General features: G+C 39.8%; 1 protein-coding gene across 1 annotated transcript in view; it reads right to left on the bottom strand.

Annotated features, from left to right (window-relative positions):
* SREBF2 (sterol regulatory element binding transcription factor 2) overlaps positions 1 to 7,898 on the bottom strand; it is an 895,155-nt gene extending 887,257 nt beyond the window's left edge. The window contains exon 1 of the mRNA XM_044068232.1: positions 7,604 to 7,898. Coding sequence (XP_043924167.1) covers positions 7,604 to 7,688 — 85 coding nt within the window. The 5' untranslated portion in view covers positions 7,689 to 7,898. The remainder of the gene's footprint in view (positions 1 to 7,603) is intronic.
* Positions 7,899 to 13,688: the final 5,790 nt, after the last annotated feature.

Raw genomic sequence — 13,688 nt, 5'->3', positions numbered from 1 at the left:
ACAGTATTTATGAAAAAAATAAGTGCGCTGATTATCACTGTAAAGAATACTGATAACACTGTTAATACGGATAACCTCTGCTATCTCTGAAAAAAACAAAAAAAAATCTTGCATTTTTCCCACTTTTCTGAGATTTAAAAAAGTTCAGTTACAGGCTTGCTGTTCTTGAACTGTTTGTAAGTTTCTGTGAGGCCATTTTTTGCTTGGGCTAAAGGGAAGTCTCTCTGTTGATCAGTGGCAGTGAAAAACATTGAGCAGCCTGCCTGCCCCTGTGGGAGTGGTTACTGACTTGAAACTGTAGTTTTATTGGCCATTTTGGGTCAATTCCAAAACTCCTTCATCTTCCTCTCTTAAAACCCTCTTTTGTACGGTTTTGCATGTTTTTGAGCATAGCGCAACAGCAGGCGGCAGTGGCGCCTAATTGGGTTGAAACTATTCCTGGCTCCACAAAGTCTGCTCTTCACTTTTTCCCTTAGAACTGCTCTATCTCTCAATTTAAACACCATATTCTCATTCTAAGGCCCTTCACTGGTCCAATTAAGTAATCCTACAAGTTAGCACTATTAAACCATAAGCACTACTTACTCTTATACTCTCTACGATTACCCTGTCCTCTATTGGTCCGTCTTAAATTCAGGTTTCCCTATATTACTCTAGCATGTCCAAAGGTCAGTCAATGGTTTCCTCTCCAGTCCAGCTGGTGAATCTGGGAATTTTAAGGCAATGTTACAACTGTCTCATGTACACGGACAACCCTCTCCTCCTCCAAACAGGTTCAAATATATGTGAGAGATGCAACTATTTAGCCAAACTGGAGGCTGAGCTCTCTCATCTCAAAACTGGTGTAACCAGTCAGGAGGAGAAGGTAACCTCACACAACACAATTCCAGTATCACATAGTCCCACCACATCAGCGAACCAAACACATAAATACACAAAAACATACGCGGAGGCTCTAAATAAAAATCTACCTAAGCAACACAGACCTCCAAAGCAGACATCCAAGCAAACACTACCTCAAAACAAAACACTCACAACACGTCAGTGTGCCAAGCAGCCACAGCCCTTAAGGCTGAATAACACACCTGATACTCTTGTAATAGGTGACTCTATTGTCAGACACACTGACGTCCCGCTCACCAGGCTGAATAAAGAGAAGGTCACTGTGAGCTGCCTGTCGGGTGCAAAGATCCGCCACATAACGCAAGCACTCAGGTCACTCCAAAGCAAATACAAATATGACTCCGTCATTGTACATGCTGGTGTGAATGACCTGAGACGTACCTCCCTGGACTACATGAAAAGAGACATAGAGGAGCTCTCTGATCATGTAGCCCAGGCTGGTATGACCCTGACCTTGAGCAGCATCTTACCCTCACCTAGAATGATGCCACAGTACAAAGACAAAATGATCGATTTTAACAATTGGCTAAAATTTTGGTGTCATTTAAAGGGGATCCAGTGTCTGTCAGCCTGGGATGACATGCTTGACAAGCCACGTTGCTTCGCTAGGAACGGCTTGCACCTGTCACCACTGGGCTTTTGGATATTGGCAAAGGCTCTTGCCACCCCCATAGTGCCTTTTTTAGGCACGGCTCAAAAGTCAAACCCACCCCCATAGACAGCACAAGGAACAAGAAACTAAGGGTAATGCTGCTAAATGCCAGAAGTCTTAACCTCAAGATGCACGCACTCGAAGCTCTCCTCAGTATGGAGAACATTGATATCTGTGCAGTGACAGAAACCTGGTTCAAGGCTCCAGAGAGCACCCCAGCACTACCAGGCTATACCTCATATCATGCTTTCCGGCCCCAAAACCCGGACCGAACCACAAAAGGAGGGGGAGTTTCCATATTTATCAAGGATATCCACACCTCCAGGTTAGTGACATTGCACGAAGTATCGGAGACCATCCATGTGCAACTAACAGTGGGCAAGACTGTTTTTCAGTTTATAGCATCCTACAGACCACCCTCTCAAAGTCAGGAATCCCACTCGGCTTTCCTGAAAACATTGGAGAACATGAAGATCTCTCCGAACACCATTATATTGGGCGACTTCAACTACCCAAACATTGACTGGGAGCACTACTCAAGCCCCAGCACCTTAGCCCAAAGGTTCCTGGAAATTATAAACTCAAATGCTATGGAACAACTAGTCACCACTCCCACAAGAGGGGACAACATACTAGACCTGATCATTACCAACATGGGGACTCTATGCTCCACACCAGAAGTATATCCCTCATTGGTAAGATCAGACCATAAATTAATTTCACTGGATGTCCACATCCCGACCCCACCCCAGCCCAGAAAACCACAGTGAAAAACTTCTCAAAGCGAACTTCTCACTTCTCAAAACCCAAGTGGAATCCTTCAAGGCCCCAGGGCCAGTGGAAACTACAGCCCAAACTGCAGAATCCTATATAAACGCATTCTACGGACATCTCCAGGAATGCATGGATCATGCTATCCCAAACAAAACTAAGACCCAATCATCCAAAGGCAGGCGTCCAGTCTGGTGGACCCCTGCCATAAATAAACTGTACAACAGAAGGAGGAAGCTACTACATGATAGACCAAAATCCCTAATAGGGAAGGCATCTCTGATCAGTACTAGCAAAAAATTACGATCCCTCATAAAATCCTCCAAGGCCAGCTTCGAGAGAAAAATTGCACAGGACACCAAAGACAATCATAAGGCTTTTTTCAGTTAAAGGGCAACTGATCAGAGCAGCCCGTATGTCAACTTTATACAGTGACTTTTTGACTGAATGCCAACTTTTGGTAACTTTATTTATGGAGAGAGGATATCCAGCGGATTTTATTACAGACATTTACAATGAGGTTAAGTGTAAAAGAGACAACTGTGTTATTGTACCAATTCTAGAAGTAAAAAATAGTTTTAATGACCATATAATAAAACCTTCTAATTTTGAAAGAATCTTGGACAAAAGAACTCAAACAATAGAAGAGAGAATACAAACTAATAGTAATTTAGATAATACCACTAATATTATAAAAAATGATAGTAATAATAATAATAAATATCAACTTAGTTATATAACAACATTTAATATGGAAAGTGGTATTATTAGAAATATACTATATAAAAACTGGTTATGAATTCAACAAGATAGAAATATTAGTCCAAAATTTTCTGAATATCCTACAATTGTCTTTAGAAAAGGACAAAACATTAAAAATATTCATGAATCGAGTAAAATTAAATCCTTCAACTACCGTATAGGGATGAACAACTGCGGTAGCTGTAGCATGTGTAAACACATGCTTAGCGGCGAATATGTTACTATCAATAGTAAGAAATATAAGATAAATTATAAATTAAACTGTAATCCAAAACTAATAGTCTATGTAGCTACGTGTACTTTATGTACAGCGTTCTACATAGGAAAAACAGAACGCCGCTTTAAAGATAGGGTTTATGAGCATACATATGCGATAGCCAATGCAAAGATGGAAAATGCATTAGCGAAACACACGATAGCTAATGTAGGACATAAGTTTAAATTTACAGCTATTGACCAGATTTTAACTAATATTAGAGGGGGACCATACAACCTTTTATTAGAAGATTGTGAACTGTCCTGGCAATGGAGAACTAATTCTTTTTATAAACCAGGACTTAATGAACAATGTAACATTCTTTGTTTATTGAAGTTGAAAACTTTAATTAGATAACTTTTATGTTTTGATACATCTGTCACTACCCTTTAAGTATACCCCATGTAATTATGACTTAACAATATCATATGGTATTCACTTTATGTATATTGTTATACATACATATAATTATTCTTACACATAACTTTATATACATTCAAACATATATACTTATTTAATAATTTTTTATATATATATATATATATATATATATATACATATGTTTTTTACATGCATATATATGTTTTTTATATATATAGCTTTTATATAAAGAGTTATATTTAAGATGTGCAGCAGTATAACAATACTCAGATGTGATTTTAAAGTAACTAAATTTTAATTTATTTCAGGTTACTATGTGTATTACTTTAATTGTCGTTCTTAAGGAAATGACGTTAGGTTATAAATTAACAACCTGTGTAACTTGTGTTTTTTGTCTGAAGAAGTTGCCCCAATAGAGGGCGACGAAAAAAGCTTTACAACAATTAAAGAGTTTATCCCTTGGTTTCGTTTGCTGGTTTGTGCCGGAGGAGATTTTGTTTTAAAGTTTGTCAAATTCGCTGAAGTTTGTTTTTCTTTTTTCAGTTATGTTAGAAACCTGGGATGCAACTGCCAGACTTGTTCTGAGTTGATTCTAAATGACAAAAAATACACTGAACCCACAGACATCGCCAATATCCTGGCAGACAGGTTCAGTGCAAACTTCTCCCCCCCCTCCCCCCCAAAAGAGCAAGTATCTATCCCGGCAGAGGGCTGCCTCCCAAACATCTCTGATGCTCAGGTGAAGGCTGCCCACTCCAAAGCAAAAAACACTGCTTCCATGGGACCAGATGGCATCCCAGGTTGCGTCCTACATGAACTCCAAGAGGAAATAATCCCTCAAATAAAACAGCTATACAATCTCAGCCTCACTACAGGATATGTGCCCACAGAATGGCGTACAGCAACAGTGGTCCCACTCCACAAAGGTGGAGCCTCTACGGACCCTGGAAACTATCGCCCCATAAGCCTGACTAGCTTAGTCTGCAAGGCTATGGAGAGGATCATCATGGAGCTCATAAACAAAGACATTGGGGACCTACAGACACTAGATCCTACCCAGTTCGGCTTTGTCAAGGGCAGATCCTGCCTTTTGAACCTGGTTGACTTGTTCGAAACAGTCACCAAAATCATAGATGAAGGAAAGGTAGTCCACACAGCCTATCTGGACCTTGCAAAGACATTTGACACAATACCTCACTTGGGCATCATAGATAAGCTAACCAGCTTAAATATAAACCCCTATGTCACAAGATGGGTCGCAAACTGGCTCAAAGACAGAACCCACAGAGTGAGAGTTGCTGGAGCCATGTCAGACTCAAAACCAGTCACAAGTGGCGTCCCACAGGGTTCTGTCCTGGGACCACTCTTGTTCGGTATATACTTTTCTGAGGTACAGGCAAACGTGGGAGGACTATGGCTCACCAAGTTCGCAGATGACTGCAAACTGGGCGCCATAATCAACTCTCCAGCTGACACAAACATCCTTCAAAAAGGTCTCACACAGACAGATAACTGGTGCCAGCGCCATGGTTTAAAGCGAAATGCCAAAAAATGTCTAGTCATACCCTTTGGCAAAAACAATGTGCCCACAAATTACCACATAGGCGAAAACCCATTAAGTACAGAGAAAGTTATTAGGGACCTGGGGACCCAAGTTGATAGCAATCTCTCCTTTGAAAACCACATTGCCAAAGTGGTTAGAAAGACCTTCTAGAGAGCCCACCTCATCACGAAGGGTTTCACATCTAGATCAAGTGAGGTAATCGTGCCCCTTTATTCATCCCTCATCAGGCCCATCATAGAATACAATGCCCCTTTTGGGATATACCTTACCCGACACCTGCAGCAATTAGAAAGACCCCAAAAATATCTCACCAAGAGGATCAAGGGTCTCAAACAGATGCCATATGCTGCTCGGTTAAAAAAACTCCAGCTCTACTCGGTTGCATACCGCCTACTTCGAGGCGATCTATGCCTGACATACAACGCTATGTCAAATCCAGAATTAATGGACATGCTCCACCTCAGTAAATCTAAATCCCTTAGAGCCATACGCTCGAAGGACTTGAACCTCAGCACAGAAATAAATAGAACTTGCTGGAGGGACAGGTTCATAACCCAGAGGCTCCCTTCGCTCTGGAATAGAATTCCAGTTCATGTGAGGCAGAGCACCTCACTGAATCTCTTCAAGAAGAATCTCGATAGGTGGATGGGGGATCGTAGGTTTGTCCCAGGGATTACTCCCGTGTCACTATTAGACAGCGGCACAGTAAACTAAACCTTAAAAAGGGTACAGTATACTCAAATCAAGGGGTGACGTAAGCCATACAGAATCGAGCTAGGCTTATAATTGCCCCAGGGCAGATAGCCTAGTATGAACCTATGAACCTATAAAATTACTAATAATATTGTTATATTTATAGTTTTAACAGCATTCATTGTTTCACAAATGATTTACATTGGGTTATCTTATGCTTTTTAAATTGCCTTTTCAAAAAATACTCTGGAATGCAAGGATGTGTGCAAGCTGCTACAAGTGTGACATCCTACACCACATAAGTGTTAATGAGTTAACAAACCTAAACCTGAATACCAAACCTGATTCAAGAAAAGAACCTGGCAATACATTTATGAAACAGACTAAATGCCAGTGTCTTGTCAATAATGCCTTTATGGTATCTGTACCTCCCACAGATAAGAATCTGTATTCTGGCACACTACACTGCTTAAGTGCTGCTATTCTTATGGTTATTTTTTGCCTGTACTACAGATTGTACATCTACAATAAAGTGTGACTGCACATTCCTGAAATGCTCATCTTGCAAATTTTTGTCTGCTGTTTATAAAATGTATACAAGTCTGACAGATCTGTCTTTATGCTTACTTGACAATTTCTAATTTTCCTACATTTATTCATTGTTTGAATGGAGGTCTGACAACTGTTGATAGTGGTATTAATTCCAATTTCCATCCAGGTTGGATTATGTCAGAAAAACGTTTCCCTAAGACCAGCAATGCTACCCGGTAAGAAAAATAAATAAGTAAATAAATAAATGGGTACAAAAATATACACAACACATATGGGTAACATAAATATCTGAACACAGAACGAACGGCAATATGAGAAAAGGTATTTCGCCAGATGGAAAAAAATGAGTGTAACAGTATTTACACACATTTTTTTCAGATTTGAGAAAATACCTGTCATTAGATCGCTTAATATGTGAACCATACAGAACACATTACATAGCATTTATTTAGTTGCTTACATCTACAAATCATTGGAAATACTTAATCTGATAATTCAATAAATGGAGTGCAAGAGCATTTCACCCTTCCATGAACAATCAAGCAAGCGTCATCAAAAAGGAGCAAACAAAAATTGTCTATATTCTGACAACGATTTTCACGTTACTACGAAACATCAAAAATGCACACCAGTAATGCGAGAAATACATTAAACCTTCACAGCTCATTTCTGCCCAGGAGACAACCCTAAATGATGACTATAAAACTAGTGCTAACGATATAGCAGAAAGATGTGACGTAAGACTACTTCAGACGTGCTTCTCAAATGTTCCTTATTTCGGAGAGGTCTCTGACTTTGGCACATAATACTGCTGGGTTCCTCCAAAAATGGATAATTGTTTTGAGAGAAAATATGGTGACTTTAAAAAATAAAAACAAGTAAGCTGCATTTACATTTTCCTTTCTTTTATTAATCCAAGTTCCCTTATTCAACTTTCTTAAAACAGCAATACCAACATTCACAAATGTCCTTAATTTAGGACATTGTCAGTGATTACTTTTGGCTTTGCCTTTGCTCCTGGTCTTGGGGGTAAGACACTGGGATACAGTGTCAATTTTCTAATGCTTACCATCGATATCTCCCAGCGTGAGCTCATCCCCAAGCTCAGTCAGTGAATCCATGTTTTCTAGTGTCAAGTTACTAGCAGCTTCCATCGCAAATTGATCAAAATATGGAATCCAAAAATCCGTCGTACTTTTGTTAATTTTCCATGTTTCCACCGCGTAACGCGCTTACCCAGTTCCTTTACACTCCATATGAGTACGGGAATGCATGCACACTTACAATGTCAAACAATATACTCTAAACCAGCCATCTTCCATTACATGACGTCATGCACAAACACACCAAGCTCCACCCAGTACGCCAGCACCTAGAGAGTAGCTGACTGTTGTCATGGGCTCAGGCGCAAGAGGCCAATAGGCGACGGAAGCCGTTCATGGTCTGATTGGACGTCATCGATCAGCAGCTTTAAATTAGCATATTGTAGTATTAGTGCTTATGTTTTTTTTCTCCCCGATCGTGTGTAGTGGGTGGAGTGTACAAACCAAGTAATGAATGGGTATTTTCTTTAAAGGGTGTGTGTGTGTGTGTGTGTGTGTGTGTGTGTGTGTGTGTGTGTGTGTGTGTGTGTGTGTGTGTGTGTATATATATATATATATATATATATATATATAATTGTGCTGGGTTAGTTATAATAGTGTAAGCATTTAAAGGTTGCGAATAAAATTACAGTAATGTATCTCTACAAATTGCAGATCATGCTTATTGTTTATGCAATCATGATTAGGTATTAGACTGTTTTGAGGACTTACTGTTCTGCAGTTCAGCGTAGAGTAGGTTGATAATATTTGTGTTTTTTTTTCTGTAGCACCCACTGTATAGTGAGTTGATAATGTTTATTTTTGTGTTTTGTAAGTGCGAGTAAGATCTGTAAATGGCTTCTGTGCAGTACACCTTTATATATTTTTAATTTTAACCAGCTTTGATAGTGTTGTTTGCTTGTCGTACAGGTGAATGTGGTAATTCCAGCCCTCATGCGTAATAGTCGTGGGCGAGACTTCAGGAAGTGCCGTCAAATGTTATCTATCTTTATCTTTCAAGCGAAATAATTTTGAGGCACCCGGGTGACTGAATTGATTAAATACTGCAATATTAAAGTATTTTTTTTTATTATTATTATTATAGTGTATTCTCAGTGCTAAACACATTTTTTCATTACAGAGTCAGCTAGATATACTTGTGCATGTTTGCTAAATCAGATATTTATACCTATCAGCTGCCCCTGATTTGGGCTCAGAATGTTAACTCTTACCCCCTCCTAACATTGGCAAGCTTGGGAGAAAAGATGGTGGATTACACTAATGCCAACAACTATGTTTATAGACTTCTTTTATCAGAATATTCGTGTCAGTTCACATCATGTTATTCTGTCAGCTTCTCAAGTTATTAGTAGTATTTTTAAAACGTCCTCGATTCTCACTGATTATTTCTAGACGTGTCAACTTACTGAGAGCCATAGCTCTCAAGCTCTTAGAGCAATACATCTGGACAAAGCCATACATAATGGGGGACAAAGGTCCAAAAATAGGGACAACTTTTAAATATTACTCTTACAAACTTAGAAAGTTTAAAGAATAACAGGTTAGGTATTAGCATAAATTTTCAGAAGGGTATGACATCTGAAACTTAAATGCCTGTCATTATTTTCTGATTTTAGTCCTCAATGATTTGCCAGACAGCCACACTTTGAGAAACAGACCAAAAATAAAGGCAACAATCTAGACACTTGAGAGGCTGTCCCAGCAATATGTTTATTGTTGTATAATAGGCTAACAACCACCAGGACCATTAAAAGTCTAGCCCCACAACTTGTGTGACCCACAAATGTGACTTATATTTGCTTTATAGGGGTGATTTACTAATTGCCTTTGTCCACCAGAGACATAAGTTAACAACCTGCCCAGGGGGGAATTACCCATCCATAGGTCTAAGTTGCACTCTAATAGTGATAGGGAGGAACTCTGCTCCTTGTGGGTGGGGAGCCTGTTCCAGAGAATGGGAATTCTTTGAGAAACATATCTCTTGCCCACATGTTCTGTTTATGTTTCAAGCAAAATTTAGGTCTTTTAATTTTAGTAGTTCCGACGCTGTTTATTTTGCAGATGTACAAAAGATTTATTTAAACCGGGTCCAGGGATACCTTGTATGTCAGGCAAACATCTTCTCTCAGAAGTCTGAATGGTATTGACTAAATAGACAGAGATTTGAGGCAATCAGCATGGGACATTATGTTTACTCCTGCATTCTTTTGGGGCGTTCCATTTGCTGCATGTGAATGGTCAGGTACATACCGAAGGGGTGATTAAGGATCTAATGCGGGCCATGTACAGTGGTATGATGACCTCTTTGGACCTAGATGCCATACTGTTGCTTATAAGTTGAACAGCATAGAAGGATTTTCTTACTACCTTGGACACATATTGGTCAAAGGCTAGGTTACTATCTACATGAGTTCCCAGATTCCTGGCTAGTGAATCAACTTTTAAGGCTGTTTTATTGGTGACATAGTTACCTGGGGTGGCAGACTTCCCAAAAGGTACTATAATGCTTTTCTTGGTATTGAGTTTAAGCCATGGCTTTGACACCAAGCGTTTGCTTGTAGTAGACCTTCCTGAAAGGTGTTCTCATCTTGCTGGGATTCAATGACTGCTCCCAGTTTGCAGTCATCTGCAGATTTGATTATACAGTGGCTTTTCACATTGGCTTTGACATCTGAGAAGTAGATGCTAAAGTGGAGTAGGCCTAGCACAGAGCTAGCTATCCAGCTTGTTATAAAGGGGTTTATACCTAGTTCTGTAAGTTAGTTGATGATGTCCAAGTGGGGTATTGTATCAAATGCCTTAGCCAGATCTAGGTAGGTAGCATGCACAGTTTTCCCTTAGTGACCTTTTCAAAGATGTCCACCAGATTCAGTAAGTATAACTGTCCTTTGACAAAGCCAAACTGGGATGAACCCAGTATCTGGATGTCTGCTTTGTCCTTGTAGATAATTTCCATGATAATTCTTTCCATGGCTATGCAAATAAGACCACTCAAACTAATGGGCATGTAGTTTTCAGGACCTGTTGAAGGTACCCCATTATGCAGGGGGATGACTGTTGCGGTCCTCTGTTCACGTGGCAGAAAGCCTGTTTTAAGACTGTAGTTTAATAATGACTGCAGGTGTCCTGATAAGTCATATTTTAGATTATTCGGGAGGCATCCTATCAGGGGCCCATTAAGGTCATGCTCTTGGCTTTAATGACTACAATCAGTACATGTTCCCTAGTTTATAGTTGGAGGAGTTATGTTTGATAGTGTTATTGGGATGGTTGGGGGGTGAGGGGATTAAAGTTGAAAATGAATATGTCTGCTAATAGGTTTGCTGTATTGCCAGGTTCGGTGAATGTGATAGCATTAACCACCATTTCAGCACATTTCTGCATGCTGTCCTTCAGGTTTTTGATACAGCTACAGAAGACCTTATAGTTATTTTTCACATGGGAGGATATCTTAACTTCAGAGTTGGCTTTGCTTGACTTAATTAGCCCCGTTAGATGCCTATTTACTTTGAGAGAGCTTTTGTCTTTATGGGGAATTACCCTTCCTGATTTTTGCCATATATTATTTCTTTGTGTTGAATATCCTGTTTAATTTGGGATGCCATCAGTGTGGTTTGTTTCTGGAACTAGTTTTGGGTTTACTTCTGGTAAGTGCATCCATTGATATGGTTGTACAGCTTTTCTGAGAGCAATTCAGCATAGGCTGATGTGTTCTTGGAGTTTGGAGGTGCACTGAATTTTGGCAAAGAATCACTTGTAATAACAGATAATTTGCCTTGGAATAGTTCCTAACTGTTAGTGGTTTAAATGGGATTAGGGAGTTGATTATTATTTCAAAGGAGAAAGCTTTATGGTCGAACCTTACCAGGGAGGACAATACATTGGGATGGGATGCAGTGCTCTCCCGTATTTGTGAGCATGAGGTCCAATATATTGGAGCCTGTACTGGGCATATTCACTATTTGGTCATTGTCATTTGTATTTAAGGAATCCAGGAATCTCTCTGCCTGTAGCTTTGAGGCTATGTAGGATTCCCAATCTATAGAGGGTAATTAAAGTGTCCCATTTGTATGGTGTTAGGTTGGATGGTAAGTGTCTCTAGTAGGTCCAAGTATGCATTATGAGAGTCTTGGGACATGGAGGGTGAACTATAGCTGGCTAAGATTTAGTACAGGATTTTGTCTGTGTTGATCTGCATGTGGAAGAACTCCAGCACTTCATCCTGTCTGACCACCCTAGAGGTATGGTTGCTCTTGATGTATATTGAGACACTACCACCTTTAGCCCTTGTCTGTGCAGCTACTTGTCTAAAAGTGTGGATGTTACTGAAAACCTGCACTGCTGGGGTACTCTCTGCTGCTTTAAACCATGTTTCTGTCATTGCACAGAGAGTGCGAGGAGGGTTTGGGGAGAGCGCAGTATTTTTTTTAGGCTCCTGGCATTGAGCAGTAATACCTTGAGTTTCTATTGAGTTGATTTTGCTATGTCAGTAGGTTTGTCACTTTGGCATTGCCTAAAAAGACATTATGAGGAAAGACAAAGCCTTAGCTAGTATTCAAAATCGTTGAGGGAAAAGGTGTAGACTATACTGGACAAAGCAACTTGGTCTATTGAACATGTTTTTCCAAGCTGACAAATATTGAATCCCTGTAGAATGACACCAAAAAGACGGCCAGTTGTTGAAATCAATAATGTTTTGCTCATATTGTGGCATCATCCTTGGTGATATTAATATGCTGATCAGTGCAGGCTCATACCAGCTTGAGACACACAGTCTGAAAGCTTCATAATGTCTGTCTTCGTATAGTCCATGGAGGCACATCTTAGGTCATTTGCACCTACATGGACTATAATGGAATCATACTGGTACCTCTGATGTAATGACTTGAGTAAATGTGTGATTTGGCAGATCCTGGTCCAGTTAAATAACTAACAGTTATCTTCTCCTTGTTCAGCCTGGTTAGAGGGACATGGAATCCGCTATGATGAGAGTCCTGGGACATGTGTTTGCTTGCCTTAGGGGCTTGGTGTTTCGGGCTCCATTGAGAGTGACTGTATGTGTGGTGTTAGGTGTTTTTTCCGAGTGCCTTTGGGTTGCTGAAACCTAGCTTTGCCAGCGGGTGGTCTAGGTGATCTTTGTTGTTTAAGTGCTTCAGCATATGTTTGTGTATGTGTTGTGTACTATGCGAGGTGGATGGTGTGTATGTGGTTTCAGTATCCTGATGTGGACTTGTATGCAAGAGTTTAGCCTACAGTATTATTGTGCAATTACACCTCGCATACAGTGTCTGACTCTTTAAGGATTAAGTGGATGTTAGTAAACATGAGACAATTGCTACATTTTCTCAAGATGCCCATATCCACCAAGCTGGCTACAGAGAAGTTAGAAAATTGCATATCCATAATGTCCAGTCCTTTGATTTGTGAGCTACAAGGGGATAATACATTGTGGCTAGAAGACTATTAAGGGCGCTTTATTTGTACAGATTAATAAGGATGCTTTATTGGGGCAGATTAAGCTAAACAGCATTAAATTTACTAACGGTAATGTTTACACGATACTAAATTCTACTAAATATGCAGGTGTTGGCACTTGAGGCCCAACTAGCTGCTTTAAGTTTGTTGGAGCACAAGGCATTTGCACTGTATTGCTGCTTTACAGGTTACAGTTTTATGTATCATTCTACAGAGAACATTTCCTCTCTAGATATTTGCTGCTGTTCAGGGCACTGCTAACTGAAGCAAACATGCAAAATTTATAGCAGCACAGAAAACTAAATAATGAGCTCTCTGGCCAATAAAATGGCTACATTATGAGTCCTTTTGTGTATTTCCCATCTATGATAGACCAGGCAAACACCTCCTGCCACAAGATGAATAAACCCACAGCTCGCTCTCTCTCGATGTAAAAACACAATGGAATAGACCTACATGTGAAATGCTAACACAAACCACTTAAACAACTAGCTGCAAATCCCTTTTTTAAAGTAATTTCAAGATGGTAATAGTAAGGCAGAACAATTTATTTATTTAATTAGTTTTTATGTGTGT

The sequence above is a fragment of the Protopterus annectens genome, chromosome 1.part0 (genome assembly GCF_019279795.1).
Source record: "Protopterus annectens isolate FY-2018-M chromosome 1.part0, PAN1.0, whole genome shotgun sequence".
NCBI classification, from domain to species: domain Eukaryota; kingdom Metazoa; phylum Chordata; order Ceratodontiformes; family Protopteridae; genus Protopterus; species Protopterus annectens.
This window is presented reverse-complemented; position numbering and strand designations above follow the sequence as displayed.